Below are 20,599 nucleotides of genomic sequence, written 5' to 3'. Positions count from 1 at the left end.
AACTCCGCCCTCGAGCAGCCATTAGGTGGCGAGAGGTTCCAGTAATCTCGGGACAGAGAGCAGAGAGGGCTTACAAGGTTCCCCAGATTGCAGCGCTGCCGCTGGGCTAAGCTTGAGCCGCGAGCGGCCTGGAACATCGACTGAGGTGATGTGCGGCGAGTTAACTGTGCGTGACACTATTAGAGGAAGCCAGACACCCCTGATGCTCAATACAACTCGTGGAATCTTAAAGCATGATCACATAACTAAGCTGAGAATTTCAGGTCGCAATCCAGATTTCATTCGGACCCACATCACGTAAAAACTGACAAATTGAAAGATTTCAGCAAAGATTTTAATAAGCGCTGGCGTTCGGAGGGCTTTCATTTGCAATGTCATATTTGGACGACTCTGCTCCGAGAGCTATTAAGCAGAAATGTGTTCGTCTATAAAAGAGCTCTTCTGTGTGTGATTGCCATTTAATAGCCGGCCATACGTTCACGCTCCAGTCTCGCTTTAATGTTGCAGCGCACCAGGGACCGTCGGCGAGCGAGGAGAGAGAACCCAAGGCCTCCAAACATCTCGTCCAAATTACCATCATCTTCCAAAGCGCAGCGTCGAGGGGATGAGATGAAATGTTGTCATAATGTTGCTGTGGCGGAGCTCATTGCCTGCACATTGAGTGTGTGTACAGCCAAAAGATGTGACACAGACTGGAATATTAACACACTGACACTGTACACACACTCGGATTACAACCATAAATCTGTTTTGGTCACACATTCGATGCCCATTTAATTAAAACTGACTCTGTATCCGAAGATTTGATTTTAATTCCACATTTTTGCACATTTGTATCATTTCTACTGGTTATAGTGGAGAGCTTGAGTCTGCCACGATGGCTTGAATCGCTTTTCAGAGGCTTAAACGCTGGCAAAAATATTTTTGGTGAATTTTCCAGCATGAAATGAGTCAAATTTAACTTTAAAGATAGCGAATAATAGCGCAAGATATCAGCTGGTATCAGTTGCAATAACCCGCTATCAGTTAAATCCTATCAATAAGAAAGTGGCACAGACAAGTGCACTTGTGTTCTCTTTGACACACAAAGAAAACACGGCAGTCGCAGACTTGAGAGAGAGAGAAGGAGAGAGAAGGACAGAAAGAGAAACACATTCAAAGTTTTTTTTTTTCTTTCTTTCTTTTGCTGGGAGTCAGCGATGCTTTTAATACATACAGTCACATCAATGGCACATTAAGACAGTGTAACCACGGCAACAGACACCAGGATTATGTCAAAAAGAGGCAGACAAAAGATCCAAAGATGCTTTGTTTAAAACAGTGGCAACACGGTCCTGAGAGGAGAGAAAAGAAATAGATGAAGACGACAGAAATAAGCAAGGTTCCAGAAAAGAAAGCTAGAAATATACTCAGGGCTGCAGGGCCAGGATTCGAAGCTCCCGCTGAGTCTGTGTGTGTGTAGTTTTATTAATCACATTGTGGGGACGTGCATCTATTTGGGGACTAAATGCAGGTCCCCACAAGGTGAACCTTCCAATATAAATTTACATTTTGGTATTTGGTTAAGATTCGTGTTACAGTAGGGACTTGTATTTTCTTTAAGTCCAGGTTTAGGGCAAACTCAACCAGCTTTGACAGGAGGCCCGGGGCCAGTTAATAAACAAATGGTTATATTAATCAAATCAAATAAAAATGTATAGAACAAATGCATTTTTTTCTGTTTTGTTGCTCTCACTCATCTTCACAAAGAGGTAAATTCAGATAAGCAGCCATGCACAGGTTGGGTGTACACAGAGGCGTATCTAGGATAGGATAATAAACAAGCCCTATTTTGGTGCTTTTTATCCACTCTGACATTTTATTTAAATATAAAGTGCAGAAAAAAATAATATAATCCCAGTGTGAATCACTTTATTTTCACAGTCTGAAAAAAGTCAGCAGGCCACCCAGCATCCTCTCAGGGGCCAGATTTGGCCAACGGTCCCTGAACTAAGTAGTTTTTCATTGAGGTCTTTTTATCGTTATTTATTTATTTATCTTTTTTTGTGTTTTCTTTTGCTAATCTGGGTATAATGTTGATTTATCTGTGTACTATGTTGTCATTTTTTTTGGCTGCAGTATGGGTGTAGGGCCCAAGACAAACTTCCCACTTTGTGGGACAATAAAGTTAATCTTGATCTTGATCTTGATCTGATCTCTATGGTTAGAGTTTGTCACGTAGTGGTTATGTTTAAAGTTTGGGTCTCCAGGGAATGAAAATAGCGATGCACCGACTTATCATCTCACATTAGTATCGGCCGAGTATCTCTGAGTACCAAGAACACCATCCTGATTTTGTCCTGTTGAGCTTCAGAGGAGCTTTTGTAATTGTATGCTACTGTTTAATCACATTCCCCCTTCACTCCATTTACTTTATTTCTTTTCTTGTTTTTTTTTCTGTTGTATGTTTTTGATTCAGCCGATATTTGCCTTGTTGACCATCATCAGTCCGTCGGTAAATAAGATGACATCCACCAACAGCAGTGGCCGATGTTTTCCGTTGGGTTACGTCAATTTTGCACAGGCTAAAAAGCAGGACTCGAGACTAACAGCCACCTGTCGTCCCTTTGACAATAGAAAATGTGTTCAGGATGAAAATAGATCTTCACTGGGTAACTGTCTGGACGAAACACCGCAGTAGACTCAGAGTTAATGCATCAAATGACGGACCTTATTGTTTCCCTGATCACGCTACATTGTGAACAACAAATCTGTGCTGAAATCTGCAAGAGGAGAGCTGCGTTAGCTAACGTTAGCTGTTAGCAGCTGGTGGCTGCAACTAAGGGGGTGATCGCACAGAAATGAGACGCTAGAGACGCGGACGCTTCAAAGACGCTTGAAACACTGGAAGCGCTTATTCAATGCGCACTAGCTACTGGCGTCTGACGCTCAAAAAGTTGAAAATATCTTAACTTTTCAGCGTCTATGCACGTCTAAAAATGCGCGTCTACAAAAACGCCGTCTGAAAAGACGCTTGAATGCCGGTCAGACGCGCCGTATCATAGGAAAACAATGGTTTTACTGGCGTCGCGTTTCTAGCGTTTCATCTCGGTGTGATCGCTCCGTAACTGCTGACAGAGGTTGCATTGAGATACATTATGATGCGTTCGAGCTAACTTCAGTAAAAATAAGTATTCAGCATATAAAATTCTAATGTCATCATGATGTGTTCAAATGTAATGTAATAAAACGTATATTTTCATGAGAAACTTGAATTAATCCAGCTGTCTGACGGAGACATTGGTTGATGTTTTCAAAGCATTATAAAATACATATTAGAGAGGTAATTATGAATTATCATACACAGCAAAAAAAGGCTTTGGAGTAGCTATTAAAAAAATGTTTGTCATGTGAAAGAAGGTTACTCTATACAAATGTTATGTAATAAAGGGCTGAGTGACTTTAAAACAGTTCAGTTACTTTTTATAGTATAGATTTCTTTGTTCCCCTGCCGCAATAGGGGGAATAAATAACAACAAAAACTACGTAAACAACATCAAAAAAATATCAGTATTGGTATCGGCCATCGGCCATCAACCATCGGCCAGATCAGTGCATGTCCTCATAAGTGACTTTTGAATTTTCATGTGTGTGTGCGTGTCTTTAAATGTGCTCATGGATATCCTCACTGAACTCTACAGGAAGAGAACTCAAGCTTCGGCCTCCCACTTCATATGCATGTCCCTCTTTATCTCCCTTTCTCTGTCTCTCTCTCTCACACACACACACACACACACACACACACACAGTATGAGGTGTAATGACCGTGATGGCTCCGGGGCTCTTTCTTGAGTCATCTGACTGTGAGCAGAACATTAAGCAACAGTCCACTCCCATAAAATACACACTGTTTCTGCAGCTGCAGTAACATCGCCTTCCCTTTTCTTTCCTGCTCTTCATCCTCACCCTCTACCCTTTTCCCCCTTCTTGACATTTCCATCTTTATCCAGTTTTTTTTGGTCTCCATTTGCCAAATCCAGCCGGGTCGAGCAGAACTCAGTCCTCAGTACCTGGCTGCTTTAAAACTTTGTTTAATTTTGTACAAGTTGAGACGTACAGTGGGTGGACAAAATTAAAAGAACATCTTACAAAATTCTAAACTAATCCAGTACAATCCCTGATAGTTTGACAACTCAACTGAAGTGAGGCAAAGGTTTCATTGTAAAGTGCATTCAGTAATCGATGACTTGTCTCAGAGACAAGCTAAAATACAGACCGCCATTAAAAACAAAGCGCTCATGAGTTAGCCAATCACAGCACAGCACTGACAGGAATGTGTCACCATGCTAAATGTGGTAAAATAAATATTCACTTCCTCCTTTGGCTAAAAATGTCTTCTGATGACTGCGAGCTTCTTGAAAGTTTGTTTTGAAAGCTCAGAATCTCCAGCGTTGAAGTGCATGTTGAAAGAACAGTTGGGTTAATGATTATGCAAAGGAAGAGCGGAGCATCTTTACTGCACCTTTAAAAACTAAGTTGCCTCTTTTGAACTGACATCATGTGTTTCCGTACTCTGTTGGCCAAAACATCCAGAGTAGCATCATACCTTTTAAAATGAGTGTTAATAATTTGATATGACATTAGAAATGACTGTGAGTTGTGTTCTAGAGATACCATAGGAACATTAAATCACTTTCACACTCAGTACGTTTACATGACATTAGAGAAAATTGATTGATTGTGTTAGTCTGGCTAAAACCGGACTTTTAAAATATATGTAAACATTTTAGTCCGACTGAAATCGTACTAAATCAAATCTCTCAAAGTCGGACTAAGGCCCAATCCCAATACCCCCCCTTGTCCACCTCACCTTGGCCCTCGAAATGAAGCAACGAGGAGTAGGGATTGAAATCTTTCCCTAGGAATTGGGACACCACTCACTACGTCACAGCATCGCTTACATTCACGCATACGTAACTATTTTAAACAGGAAGCTGCGAGCCATCTACATTTCCAACCAGCATCTACAATGGAGTCTCATTCATCCTACCAATCGCGTTTGGCACATTCATCATGCTTCATTTGATGAACGAGGGACGACAGGGGACTTCTGCTAGCTAGCTAGCTAGCTAACCAGCTAACATTACGAGGCAGCATAGTTATACTAGCTGGCGTGTTATCGTAATGTGAAAAGTCCGACAATTTTGCAAAACAGGACAGATGACAGACGCCAGATAGTGCAAGCTAGCTAGCTAGCTAAAAGCAACCTGACGACGGTAATGTTAGCTATGTATGAACTTTTATCCCCATCTCTTGCTCAGTGGTAGCCAATGGCGACGTCTACCCCTCGCTGGCAAGTCAGCAACTGAAATCCCTCGCTCCGAAGGGCTAGTTTCATACCCACTACCCCTCGTTATGCCCCCTACCCCTACACGCAAAAAGGAATTGGGACACCCCTATCCCTCGCGGGAACGCACAAATGTAGGGGTAGGGCCAAGGGGTAGGGCCAAGGGGTAGGGCTAAGGGGGGGTATTGGGACGGGCCCTAACACACCCAGGGAGTGCCACTGGGAGTCAAATTCCTCCTGCATGTATACAGTCAATCAGACCCAAACTGGCCGACATGCTCAGCGCAAGCTCCACAGTTGAAGCCGGTAACAACATGGCGAAATCCACATCCAGAGCTGTGACTTTATTGACGGACAAAATGTACAGAGCTGTAACGTTGTCCACTGTGGTACCAGTTCGCTGCTAGCTCACCGTAGCTAACTTGTTAGTTGATTGTTTGTCTGTGGCATAATAGGTCAACCCGAAAAAGGTCCAATACTAACAAGCTGTAAGGGGGCAAATCTCCACATACTTGGGTCAGTAAATGGATTCCCCTCCTGTGCTTGTATGCTGGGACAAGGACAGTAGTCCAGTTTAATGGCCCAGTTGACATATACCACTATCTAGTCCCAAACACTTCCATTAAGAAATCGACCATTCAAAGCAAATAATCATACTTAGATTCTATTGGGAGACCAAAGCACCCTCGAACAAATATGAACATAAAATCTTATTAGCAGAATTTAACACATAAGAAGGAGGTTGGGGCGGTGGAGGGAGCTGCAGCGGCAAATTACGCTCAGGCCATACCTGTACTGATATGATTGCACATTATTAGTCAGCTGGTCGCCAAGCAGCTGATGAATGAGCTCCTGACGGTGAAGCATGAATAAAGCAGGTGGTGCACATGAGACTGCAGTGCTCTACCTTTCATATAGAAAGAAACATATCCAGCAAAAACCAGCCCAAACCTGACGTGCATAAATTAAAAAGAAAAGAGAGCAAGACCTGATTTAAATAATCCCAAGAATAATTAGAGCCTGATCCACATGTGCTCATCCTGAACAGTTCACTCTGATCTGCTCTGGCTAACACAACAGGGACCTGCCTCACCTCAATATAATTTAGACCCCCAAAAAACCTCACACAGCCACTATGCTCCATTTCTCAAAGTCCAATTAAAGACACTAAATCAAAATCAGCAGTAAAAAGCGTCAGTACAAACCAGTTCTGTCTGAATTTATTGCACAGATAAAACCCTTTTTGTACATGTAAATATGCATTCCAAGTAGAGCAGCTAATGTCCAGCAGTAGAAAATGTAAGAGGGGGTTTTCCGTTCTTTCACACAAACAAAACGACTCAGAGTCTGGAGCGAATCAGCTCTGGTTGTTACATCATACAGAATTCCCGCTATCCGGACTCCACCCTGCAGCGCTGTTCCCCTTTCAACACTATGTACAGTTAAGTGTGTGTGTGTGATCTTCTTCATGGCATACACTGAGCTGTGCAAGTCCAATCCTTATTCCTGCTCTGGTTTATCTCTTCTACTCGGCAGCCCAGCTCCCCCAGCCCGTGACCTCTGACCCCAAGCCTTCTCACTAAATCAGTATCTGGGTTAAAGTGATAATTGGGAAACTTGCTCCTGATGGTGTTGAAAAAACTTGGTGGGGCGATGCCTTGTGTGCCTGATACGCGCTGTCATTGGCCTGCATTGGGTTGTTCTGTCACATTTTGGTGAAAACCGTGACCTAAAAGGTGTTTATTAACCGAATCTTTGCCTACAGGAGACCTCATGTCTAACTGGAGCTTCAAACAGAGATGATGTTCATTCTTATTTATTTTTGCGATCCAAAGCTCATGACCATAGGTGAGGGGTGGGACGTAGATAGACCAGTAAATCAAAAGGTTCGCCCTCTTCACCAAATCAAAGCCGAAATAGCACTCATTGAGGCAAATATCAACCAATACCAACGTGCAGCCGATAAATCTCTGAATCCCTAGTGTGCACTGCCATGTCCTGCAAAACCACATCCATCCATCCATTTTCATCCACTTATCCAAAGCCAGATCCGGGGGGGCAGCAGGCCAAGCAAAGCACCCCAGACGTCCCTCTCCCTAGGCATTCCAGCTCCTCCTGGAGGACCCCAAAGCATTCCCAGGCCAGATGAGATATGTATCCCTCCAGTGTGTTCTGGGTCTGCCCCGGGGCCTCCTACCAGTGGGACGTACCCACAACACCTCCAACGGGAGGTGCCCAGAAGAATCCTGATCAGATGCCGAACCACCGCAATTTTGGCCGCTTGTATCCATGACTTCATTCTTTAGGACACTATAAGAGTTCATGACCATAGGTGAGGGTTGGGACGTGGATGGACCAGTAAATCAAAAGCTTTACCTTCCGGCTCGGCTCTCTTCCCCACGATAGTCCGGCACTTTGCCTGCATCACTGCAGAAGCCGCACCAAACCGCTGATTCATCTCAGACTCCCTTCTACCCTCACTCCTGAACAAGGACCCAAGATACTTGTACTCCCTCGCTTGAGGCAGCAACTTTCTCCCAACCCAGAGGGGGCAATCCACCGGCAGAGAACCATGGCCTCAGATTTGGAGGTGCTGACTCTCATCCCGAGCGCTTCACACTCGGCTGCAAACCACCCCAGGTCATGCCCCAACCACACCCATCTATGTGAAATACCAAGTTTTTAGAGTGTCCCTTGCTCCCAAAAAGCAAAAACAGACAAAGGGTTGTCTCCTTCCATCATGATTTAGTTTGAACGATTACATCGCTGAATGGATCGTACAGTTGTTATCTATCTAACTCTGACAGTTATTAGTATTAGCACACATAAACCCAAACTGGTTTTATCCAGTTGACAGTGATCCTGACGGTGATTAAAGACGACTGTGAACCCTCTGCAGTCAATCAGCCGCACTTCCTGCCCCGCTCTGTCCAGACAGCTTGTCTCTGAAAAATAAAAACACAACGCTCCGTCTCTCTTCACACTTATTTTTCCCTTGAGCTCCCTGTTTTTTTTTTTCATTCCTTCCTCCTTTTCTTCCCCTCCCTTCTGCAACACTCCAGGGTCACCATCTGCATGGCAACACTCGCAGCGTGACACTTCCATAACCCAGGAGGAGGAAGAGAGCGACGGAGCACAGACCTCTTTCTCTCTCTGTCTCTTCACAGGCCACCCATAATTCATTAGCTCTCCCTCTCGTCCTCTCTATATTTTTTTTCCCGCTCTGCAGTGTGACCGAGGCGCGTCTCTGAAAGCTCGTTGGGATATTTCCTGGAATGAAGGTGCTGACAGTCGATATTTCCTGCCGCCATTCAGCAGGTTTTAAATTTTACCATTTTCATGCCAAACCTCATCCAGAAAAAGCTCGATTTTAGAGCGTGAAACAATAAATTTCCCACTGAAACCAAAGACTGCATTCACAACAATGAATACTTGTACAGTGTAATCAATCAAACGTCATCTTCCCCATCATGTCAACAACATATAACCTTCATACTCCACATATCTGTTTAATAATCAGCCCCATTTATTGACTGGATTGTAAATAGGTTCTTTGAACAAAATAAAAACCAATAAACGGAGAACATATCCATCTACATGAAGAATAATGATTTCCCTCACAGCCTCTGGTGCTGCACCGCTTCAAGCTGACCTATTGAAGTGATCCTTGCGAAACCAAACACTCACTATGATTGGTCAGTTTTTCATTTGGCCTCTGGTCATGCATTGTCTGCATTTTTTTTTTCCTCTTTTGGCTTCACTTTGAGCATCCATCAGTCACACACACACACAAAGAGATTTAATTCCTTTTTTTTTCCACCGGGCAGAGTGCCAATGTTTTCCTTTCCTCCGCTGACTCTCACCCCCTCATCCCCTCCTGCTCCTCTTTCCCTCACCATACCCATCCCTCTCCTTCTTCCTCCCACCTTCCCCTCCGCTCCTCGACTCCTCGCTAAGCTTCCCGTTTCGCTCGCAAGCGAAAGCTGTTTATTTATTCAGACAAGATCTATTTTTCCCTCTCATTTTTCTCCCCTCCACCCTCCACCCCTTGTCTCTTTCTCTCCTCCTTCCTCTTCCTCTTCCCCCCCCTGGTTACATGCTTGTAGAGGATCACAGTGAGGAAAAAAAAAAAAACGAAGGAAGGGGGGGAGGAGGAATCCGATGGGTTGGAAGAGAGCGGAGGAAATCCGCCACGATTGGAAAGAGAAATTAAAAAAAAGAAGGGATGTAAAGACAGAAGGTGGAGGAGAGAGTCTATACTTCCTGTGTCTCTTAAGCTATACGCCACAAAGGCGGTGGTGTGTCAGCAGAGGACACACACACACACACACACACAAACGCGAACACACACACAGGTATAAAGCTTCTTTATGGGTCTGGCCGCCGTGAGAATAAGACTGTAACAAAGTACAGCACTAAAATACAGCCAGAGGGGATGATTAGTGTATGTGTGTGCGTCTGCCTGTGTGTGTGTGTGTGTGTGTGTGTGTGTGTTTGTGAGACGTGGAGAGAGTTGGTGAAAGAGAGAGTGCGAGCAAGAGAGATAGAGATAGAGTGCCGTGCTCCAGGTGGAGCATTATTAAACAGATTTGTCACTTTGGGCCAATGGCATTAAAGTGTGTGTGTGTGTGTGTGTGTGTGTGTGTCGGATGCCTGTACGTGCGCAGGGGCTAACGTATAGGTTGCACCGAGCAGCTTCAGTCGGGACAGAAAATGAATCAAAGGAAAAAGCAAATTAGCTTCTGAGAGGGAAAAATAAAAATAAAATAAAATAAATGGACGAAAGGAGGAAAAGATGAGGTTGAAATAAAGAATAAAAAGATGTAATAGCAGAGGATAACGCAAAAACAAAACCGCACAAAGGTAACGACGACGTAAAAAGACAAAAAAGCATAAAAAAGATGGCGTTTCTTTAATGTTCAGCATTTTTATTCACACGTACCATCGCATTACGTCATGCCTACTGATTATATACCATCTATATGCACACACACATGAACGCACACATGCAGATCGTCACGGAGGTGTGTGTGTGTTTTAAATCTCTGCGGCTGCTGTTGACTAAGCTGATCTTTGTTGGGGGGGAAAGAAGCAGCTACTGTAGCAGCACTTGTTTTAGTCAAAAATAACATTAAAGAGACAGACAGTGTCCTCTGTGTGTGTGTGTGTGTGTGTGTGTGTGTGTGTGTGTGTGTGTGTGTGTGTGTGTGTGTGTGTGTGCTGTCTGTGATCTGTAAGCCTGCGCTACCTAATCTTACATTTGGAAGAAATCAAGCGAGATGAATACAGAGGCTGGCAACACATGCAGAGGATAGGACAGGAACACACACACACACACACACACACACGCGCGCGCACACACATACACTATAACCTGTGAGCAGTGAAAGGCTGAGAGTGATGCAGCGCCGCAACTGAAATATTCTTGCAAAGGCAGAACAATGCCAGGGCTTTAACTTTGATGGCAGGAGGAGACACAGAAACTACACTAGGACTCCCATATACTTTCATATATATAAATATATATTATAAAATTCGTCTGTATTCACTCGGATACATTTACTCTGGGCAAAATGGGAAACATACGACGTGACATTTTGACCACAAATCCGTCTTGTAACATCAAAGATAACCAACGTTTCCATGTTCAGAATCCAGTGTTGGGCAGTATTACAGTAAAAATTACTTTTTCCAGTAACGAGTAGCGTAATAATATTATAATTATTCGTAAACCAAACACCTCGTTACATTGCAACTGACTTGAAATACAACAGTCGCATCTGCGGACTAATTTTCATAATCGTTGTGCTGCACACGTACTTCTAAAGCAGGAAGCTAGTTGGAAACGTGTCTGGAAATATTCCCATTACTTTGGTTTTGCTTGGAGGAAAGATGACAAGAGCACTGTTGCTGCAGGTAGTCGGACTAAAACTCTTCCCACTGCAAAAACACATCCTAAAACCTCCGGTCTGAAACACCCCGGCCGCTACGACCGACAGCTCAACAACATGAAGCTCCAGGAAATACACCCCACCAACAGTGAGCCCTCTGCGGCCTCGGAGGTCGGCTGTAGCCCTACACTGGCTAAACAACCAAACTGGATTTTAATGGTGGACAGCTACGGCTACAAAGAAGTGATGAAGCTTGTGGTTGGATATGTGGTGGATGAAATGTTGCTCCATGAGTGACTCGTTGTCAGTGACTACATTTTTAGAGTAACGAGCCGAACACTGGCAGAATCTGATTACATTTTTGCAGTAATATCAGTTCTGAGAGAAGAATTCAGGTCCTCTATTAGCATACCAAAATGTAGAAACAAGACAATCCTGTGTCCCTGTGTTAACTGTTCATATATTTCTTGTTAAATGCCAAATATGTCATAAAAAAGAGTAATTGTTGTGTTTTGTGTTTTGCTTATGGTGCTCTGATGTGTGCTGATGTTATGTGCAATACAGGAATGGCTGATGTGCGATACTGTCATGTGTAGTATGTGTTTTTATGTGGGTTTTTTTTATGGTGTATGCTTTTCATTGCATCTGGACTGTTGGTCAGCAATAGAGTGTGCCAGGGCTGACGTCAAAACCCGGAAGTTTAGCATCGCGCTGGTTCCCGGAAGAGAAAGTGAATGTGATTTTTGCATTGTGTTTTGGATTATGTCAGAAAATAAGCTCTGTGGCTAACACAAGTTTATGATACTTACAGGTTTTGTTCAGCGAGATAATCTTCACATATGAACACCTTTCATACCGCATTTGAAGCTTAAATGCGATCGCCAGAAGTAAAAAGCTAACGTTAGGCTTTAACGGACTACATGACTACTCCACGGTCGCATGACTCTTGACGTCACCGCCACTAAGCTTTCAACTGATTTCGGCCGCTTTATTTTAAAAACATTGTATAATGGGGAAATCGGACTGTTTAAGCTAAATAAGAAGCTGTAATGGCGGACTGCCAGCACTCTCGCCTGTTCGGGGGTGATGACGTTTAATGTCCCCGACAGGGTTTGTAGTGGTATTGAGCAACTTGTTAGCAACCACCTTTTTTACGACACGTAAAAGCTTCAAAATTCACAAGTAGGGTATTTACTGACGTGTTTTACGTCGTAGAACAAAACCTGAAACTTGCTTACGCTTTTGTTAACCACAGACCTTATTTGACCTTATTGATTCAAAAAATGTATTGACTTTTAGACGAGAGAACCGGAAGTGCTAAAAGCGCTAACGGAGTTCCGGGTTTACTGGCACACTCTATACTTGGGTAGCTCCTGGGTCCAAGACAGATTTCCCTATGGGGACAATAAAGTGTATCGTATCATACTGTATCGTATTTTCTTTTACTATGAAATGGTTTTAAATGTTTGATGACTCATCCTGCACTCAAGGGTGTTTACAAAAGTTCATCCAATCGAATGAGACTTTGGACAACAAGCTAGCCACATCAGTCCTTAAAAATGCCCTTCGTGGTTTGTGGGTTGTTGTAGCTAACAGAGCAATTTGAACAGAGACAGGAAGAAATGTGCGTTCGGATATCAGTGGGCAAGACCTTTGTTTTTCATTTCCAATACAATGTGGCTCTCCCTGGTCCTTCTCCTGATTCAACAAGGGAGGTGTGTGGAGCAAGCGGCAACCACCGAGGCTGAAAAAATGAAGCCAATGTGGAAGTGCCAAAAACTGCAGTTCCTCTAAAAGCCACTTGAGGCTGGCTCCAAAACAGAGTCAATCCCCACAGACCCTCATGTTAAAATACCCAGCTATACAGCAGAAATAGACATGTTTATAGCCTAGTACAAAAAAACGGTTGCTCCACAGCTCCAACCTCTCGTCCAAATATGTTCACTTCTGGCCCAATAACCAAGATGGTGGCTGCCAAAATGCCAAATTCAAGGCTTCAAAAGTCCACAAAAAATGGGTAATGTCACGGTAGCTACATCCATCCAGGCAAATGTTTTACTGGGACTCTAAGTATCAAAAGTAACAGTACTCAACATGCAGCATGACTCCTGTCAGATTGCAGGGTTTAGTGCAGTGTTTCACACCAGAGGCAGATCACCTCACCTAAAATAAAGACTGCCTATACCAAAAGTTGAATACAGTTTCATGACATAAAACATTAACCTTCAGGAGGCAAGCGCTGACACGGCAAACAACATATATGTAACACCTGTGGTTGCATGGTTACATATGGTTAAAGTACTGTTAATTACACAAATAAAAGGGGTATCACTGGTGCTTTTATTTTGAAGCACCACGCTCGTCTCAGGTTGGAAGTATTAATGTTTTTGCTGTGAACTTGAAACTTCTAGTCAACAGTCAGATGTTAGCAGTTAGCAAAACAGTGTTTGCAAGTGGTGCTCCATGGTCGCAAAATGTGACTAAATAGCCCTACAGGTACAAAGACACACTTCCTCTGCTCACGCTATCATTAATCCCATTAAGTTGAACCACTACGTCAAATGTGATGATTTATTCACTGTAAGATGGAAACAAACTAGCAGCTCTCCAGTCCTTGTATTAATAATATGGTGCTCCATGGTTGCAAAATGCTTCTAAATAGTAGCGTTAGTGATCCAGAGCCCTGCAGATGAGAAACACGCTGCGCCTAGCTCACACACCATAGCTCAGGAGGAAGTGGTCTGGATGGGTGGAGGAGTGTGTGTGTGACCTATCATGTTTGTGAGTCTTCTTGTGAGTGAGAGACACGGAACGCTGAAGTGAGTCTGACGATGGCTTGAGCATTTAATACGTCACATGTGGAAGAAGCCACGATACATTGCGTATATTCAATATATCGCCCACTCCTAACAGACAGTAGTAGCTTTCATTTATTGCATATTTGTATAGTATACTGTATGAATGTACCTGCTTATGATAAATACTATAAATATAATACCCCCCCAATGTTGACTACAACCTCACCCGAACAGTGATACATTCAATACAATGTATTTGGCAGGTCAGATGATAACGGCAGTAACTGTAAGTTGCAGCTTTTCACTGTTGGGTAGTTCAGTCTATAAAAATGGATTACAAATCATAAGGTCATCATGTATTTTGTAACTACAGCTGTGAAATAAATGTGGTGGTGTACAATACTGAGTAGCAGAAGAAGTACAGGTACCTCAAGAAAGCACTGTCGGACAGTACTTAAGTAGGTGGAACTTTGCACCCCTGTAAATCCCACATTAATAACCCTTTAATAAAACTACAACTATCATATTAGAGGTGGCATTGACTGAACAATATCCAACTTCAATAAAGCACTGTCTGCTTAACACACACACACACACACACACACATACACCTGGATGGATCTCGCCTACATGCTGCTCTTCCCTTCTCCTGCTCCCCGTCTCTCCTGTAATTTCTAGTCTTTCCCGCTCCCCTTCCCTCTCTGTCATCGTTCCCCCGTCTCTTTTGTGTTTTGTGACGCACTCTCGCCTCAACTCTGTAATTATCTCTTGCTGATTCCAGGGGGTTCGGAGGAATTCAGCCCTCCCTCTCTTTCTCCTTCTGCCCGCCCCGTCCGCCTCCGTCACTCGGATGCTGAATGCCGTATTGTTCTCCTCCGCTCACAAAGCTTTGACTGACAGCTGTGGGAAGCGGAGAGTGAATTTGGAGTCCGCCCCGCGGCACCCCGACCCTCCCTCCCGCTTCAATCACCTTCAGTTAAACTTTTTTTTTTTCCTGCATGGCATCCGTTTAAGTGATGTGGCGGCTCCGGTCGGGCGCGTCATTCGTTAAATACACCACAGAAATGTCCAAACTGCTTACAGTTCTCTTACACATGCGTCAATTTGACCCCACGGTGAGGATTTTACCTCCACAAGATGACCAAACATTACACTGCAAATCAAAATATGACAGGTTCATGTTCTTCTATTAAAAGCAGCCCACTCCTGAGTCATACTTCTTGATCGTTCCCCCCGTTTAAACCAACATCAACCTCTGACGCGCTCGAAGCAACGAAACCCTGCTCCTGAGGGGCCCGAAGATCCACATCACGCGTCTGAACTTTACGAAGCGTTTCCTGGGAACCCAGAATAAATGCCTGGATATAGCCTGTCAGGACATCACATGGCCGAAACAGCGTCATCATTCACATGCGTCAAATTCAGAAGCGGTCAGGGAGCCAATCAGGGCAGGGAGGGCGGCGGAGACTCTTCATCTCGATGGAGAATGATCATGAAAAACACTTTGAGAACACAGTCATGGACAGATGGAAAGACAGGAGAGAAGTTTGTCCAAAATGAAAGGGATTTATCGTGTTAAAAGCGGATTTGGATTCAGATGTGAACATTAGCAAACTGCCTGTTTTTGACTCTCATGATGAAACGACACCTGCCTCAGTCTACGCTGCTGCTTCGGTGCACTGTGACACTGTTTTTCAGAGCTTCTTCCAACACGACCAGAAAGAAAATCTGCCATAAACACTTAAAACTTCGCCACAATGTGAAGATAAAACACTGAATATCTGCGGCTTGGTGCTGGTAATATCAGTGACTGCCTTTACCCAGTGTTTTCGCTCTAACCCTTTAGTTAAACCAGTATAATCCTGAGCGGAGGAAAAGGTCCGGCTTATAGATAAAGCACCACACACGCTCTCACACCACACTCACACACACACTATCAGAGGGGATTTAAAGATTCAAACAGTGGTCTTGGTAATTAGGCAGATGGATTTGTGCCTCTCCTCCCGGTCCGGCGGGATATAAAGCGACACATAATGCAAGCGGAGGAACTCTTTAAGTGGATTAATTAAAACCAACACTGCGGGGTCAAAGGTCAAGCCCCCTACCGCCCCTCCCCCTCCCCTTTTCACTGTCAACCTCCTTCACTCCTTCTCTTTTCCTCCGGCCTCGCTCGAGCTGCAGGACGGTGCACCTGCAGGAGCAAATGGATTTTAGATGATTGGACGCCGGCGGAAACGGGCCCTGAAGAGATGGAGGAGAAGGAGTTTTTCAAGCTCCGGCATAAGGACTCGTTTTTACTGAACACACTTTACACTTCGTGCTGAACACACACACTTCATCCTCAACTAGTCCGCTCGTATTTCTCTTTAACGACACACTTTTATCTTTAACTTCCTGTCTCTGAACATCTAGCAATGATTTAACCAGACAGTAATAGAATAAAAACCTGAGCTCTCCTCTCTCCCCTCCCTAATTGAATACAGAACACACCTCGTCTTCGCTGTGCCTGTGTGTGTGTGTGTGTGTGTGTGTGTGTGTGTGGGGCGGCTGGATGTAATCAGATGGAATTAATATGCATGCTGTTTCTCATTATGGCATAACTGAACTGCACTTCAGATATGTGACGTGCACTGCGAGAGGCACGGACAGATTTCTAACATCCATCCTCTGCGCTCTCTCTGGAACAGGAGTGTGTGTTCTTGCATGTGTGTGTGTGTGTGTGTGATAGTATATAAGATAGAAAAGATAGTGAATGCAGAAGGCACTCCCCGCCGCTGATCAGATAACACTTGCTTCAACACGTGCACGCGCGCACATTTGTCACTCGCATGAACTCCTTATTGCATTTAAAGTAAATCAAATTCCACAGAGCTGCATTAATCAGCTAATTGTGCTAATATGCATATCATGCTGCCTAATTGTGTTACAGCGGCGAGGTCTCATCTTTCATCTGCACTGATAGTTTCCCTCAACAATGTCCTCGTTTTAAAGTCTTAATGATGCAACACCTTGTTTTGTCTGCTGTGGTTTTTTTAACCAGGCAGAAAGCTGCTCAGTCGTCGTCGTCGCCGCCGCCGCTCCACACAATGCACAAAATTTAAGCTCCAGCTGCGTTAAAAATTTGGAAAATGATATCGAGCTAAATCAAGTGTTTGTGCTCCTTATCGCTTCCCTTTGTTCAACCGCTTCTGCTGCTCGACAACAACACACACTTTTCTCGCGTTGAGTATGTGTCTGAGCGTGACGGAGGTGAGTCTCATTAGGGAGAGGAGCGACACTGCCGAGGTGCTTCATTATCATAAATGATTGAGAAGTGGGCGTGAGTGCTCTTTTGTGTGTGTGTGTGTGTGAGGGAGCGAGTTGGGGAAAGTGTGTGTGTGTGACCCCGAGAGAGTGTGAGTGACGGGCCGGCGGTAAGCTGGTCTTTATTAAGATGCGTCGTCTTTGGAGAGGGACAGCTGCTCCTGCCTCTTATCTGGAATAACAAAGGTTTAATAAAGAGAGGAGACAGAGGGAAGGTAAATAATCCTCTTTTGCTTCCTTCCATCCTTCCTTTTCTCCTCTAATGCCTCCTTACATCCTTCCTTTCCTTCTCTAATGCTTCCTTACATCCTTTCGAACGACTAATCTGCCTCTAAAACGCGACAACAACACTCTCTTTGGATTTCCTGTGCAAAACTTTGCATATTTTCCCAAATCCTCACTCCTGACCTTTGACCTTTCAACTTTAAAGCCAACATGGCCGCCGTGAGGCCAGTGTGTCGACTATTGACTCGCTAAAATAAGCTTAAAGTGACATTTTTAACGCCACCAGGAGATGTGTCCCTGTTAAGCAAATAGACCGAGAGGAGAGGAGAGTGTGTGTCCACAGAGAAAGCCTCTACAGCAGCTATTTATGAGCGAGTGTGTGTGTGTGTGAGTGTGTGTCAGGTCAGCTGCATGCCCTATTTCTCAGTCTGGATGGTCATCGCTGCCTGTTTGGAAATGACATCATTTAGCCCCCCCCCAGCCACTCCTCCTCCTCAATTCGTCCATCAGCAGTTTACTGAAATATGCCTGCTCTACATTACTCCACTCATTTTCTATTTTGGATTTGTGGATAATGATGGTGGGATGGAGGGCAGCGGGGGGATAGAAATGATAAAAGAGGGGAGAGGCAGCATTAAAAGAATAATTTGAGGGTCTTGAGGGTTCTGTCTGCTCTCTGCCGTTTCTAAAATAGAATTTGCGATAGTCCCCGCCGCTGCCGCCGAGTCTGTCGAGGGAATAATGACTTATTTATCAAATGGCTGAAATATTCAGGGACAAGGCCTTTTAAATTCCGGCTTTTAAATTCATAGGCTTTTCTGCTGAGATGCTTAATGACAGTGAATGTATTCATAGTGATTTGCAGGTCCGAGATAGCGCCTTGTATCCTGCCTGTGAGTCTAATAGCTGTTTGACAAAAAAGGGAGAGTGCTCGCTCAAGACAAGGTGAGCAGGGGAAGTGTCACCTTTGACCTGACGGGAGGCTCAGTGAATCATATTGGTATCAGGACTGCCTCCTGGTGCCAAGTAGTAAATGGCTGTGTTGCTGTAGCAGCGCTGAAAACATGTTTTGCAGCTCGGGAGATAACATTTCTCTAAAAGCGCTCTGTTGCAGGCAATCAGCCATGAGTAAATGTTTCAAGATAAATTCCTGGAGGGGTATACTTTTTTTTTTTTCTGGCAACATTTTGAGGGACCACATCAGCATGGGTGGGAGGTGGAAGGGAGGGAAGAGGGAGGGGGGAGGGAGAAGGAGGAGGAGGATGAGGAGAGGGGGGGTGATGGTGATAAATGAGTGTTATTCTTACTTCTGCACTGGTATGGGCGAAGTTTGGGGATGATGGTGGCGGTGGTGATGAAGCGCCGCGCGGGGCAGCATCAGCGGGGTTAATGAGATGTACGCAGACACAGAGCAGCTTGCATGCGTCAGACTCATGACAGAGCAGAGGAGAAGAGGAGAGGAAGAGGAGCAGAGGGGGGGAAGAGGAGCTCAGAAAGTAGATTGAGCGCTCCACTCGCCGCAGATTGCTGCCAAACGGCGCAATCCGTGCGTAATTACGCACCGGCGGCTCTCAGAAGGCGGCGGCGACCTCCTGCTTTCCCCGCGCCCGCGTCCCACCCTTATTTTCTCCACACAAAAAAAAAAAAGAAGAAAAAAAGACACCACCTCCACCTCCACCACCGCACTTCTGTCTCTATCCCCACCTCTCTCTGCTGTTATCACCCCCCGTTTTGCAATGGCGAGGCTGTGGAGAAACTGACCGGGCGCTTACCTTAACACGTTCCAGCTTTTCAGAGGGTCCAGGTCTGAAATTATAGAAACCATGGTCGACTGGCTGGGCAGCACCGGGAGAGGGAGGGGGTGCGGCGGAAAAAGATATCGAAAGAAAAAGCGGCGCAAAAGGCTGTAAACTCCGTCTGCGAATGGCAGCGATTGCTCGGATGCAACCCGTCCTGGTTGTTCAGTGGGTGATGAGCGCTGTCACAGCTCGCTCTTTCTCTCTTCCTCTCCTCTCTCTCTGTCTCTCTTTCTCTCCTGCTCTCTTTCTCTCTCCCTCCCTCCGCCCCCTCCCGTTCAAAGCCTGCGCTCTGCAGACGCGTCTCCGAGCTTCCTCCGGTCCTTCTTCCACAGGCAGGCAGGCTGCTGCTGCTGCTGCTCGGAATGCAGGGATGTACAGTAGAGGAGGGTAAACCCCACCTAGGAAACTCATTTAACCATTTTTTTAAATGCACCGGGGGGAAATAGAGTTTATGCACCTTTTTTTAAAGGCTGACACAGTGTAGAATTTGCACACTGCAAAAAGTGTCAGTCTTAGAGCGTTTCTTGGTTTCATTTTAAAGCTTAAACCTCCTTTGGGGGTGATTTTTTAACCAGTGGGGAGGATGTTTCACAATTTGAGTATTTCAGGAGGATGCAGAGATCATTGTAAGAGTTAAAGACATGTCTCAGCTGACTTTTTTTTTTTTAGATTTACTCTGTTAATTAAGTATAAAATCATCATTAAAGTTTATTTTCTCATCTGATGTTTCATCATCCAACTGAAGCTGATCTGAAACCTCTCAAAGAAGCATTTCAAATATTTCACGACTGTTCTGCGATGAGTGACTCAGTTGTCTGAGTTCGAGGCATCATCCCCGCTGGAACATCTCGCTCTCTGTCGCTCTCTGCAACCTTCTGTCAGCGCTCACTTCCTGTCTGACACCACCACATCCTGTTGATAACTGTTTTGTTTTTTTTTTCAACTTTTTCTACTCCCCTCCCCTACACATGGCAGCAGATGCGTCATCCCTGGCGAAGAATGACAAGGCAACAGCAGCCAAGTCCCACCTATTTCGGACTATTCTGAGCTCATATCTATTTGCTCATTGGGAAAAAACAGATGAGCCCCGCTGGAAAAAAAAAAGAGAGAGAGAGAAAGAATAGAGTGTCAGGACTGTGTCTGTTTCAGATAATTGTCTGGGACAACAGACCAGAGCGGGGCTGAAAGTCTGTGCCAAAGCTATTGGAGTTACAGCACAAGTGCTTTGTTATTTCCAGGGTTATGATGTTAGTCACT

At 44.6% G+C, this 20,599-nt stretch overlaps 1 protein-coding gene across 1 annotated transcript in view; it reads right to left on the bottom strand.

Annotated features, from left to right (window-relative positions):
- celf2 (cugbp, Elav-like family member 2) overlaps positions 1 to 19,598 on the bottom strand; it is a 321,704-nt gene extending 302,106 nt beyond the window's left edge. The window contains exon 1 of the mRNA XM_050036317.1: positions 19,316 to 19,598. Within this exon, the coding sequence (XP_049892274.1) occupies positions 19,316 to 19,368 (53 nt within the window). The 5' untranslated portion in view covers positions 19,369 to 19,598. The remainder of the gene's footprint in view (positions 1 to 19,315) is intronic.
- Positions 19,599 to 20,599: the final 1,001 nt, after the last annotated feature.

This window comes from Epinephelus moara, chromosome 23 (genome assembly GCF_006386435.1).
Source record: "Epinephelus moara isolate mb chromosome 23, YSFRI_EMoa_1.0, whole genome shotgun sequence".
Classification (NCBI taxonomy): Eukaryota; Metazoa; Chordata; class Actinopteri; order Perciformes; family Serranidae; genus Epinephelus; species Epinephelus moara.
Note: the sequence above shows the minus strand (reverse complement) of the source record. Positions and strands in the feature narration are given on the sequence as shown.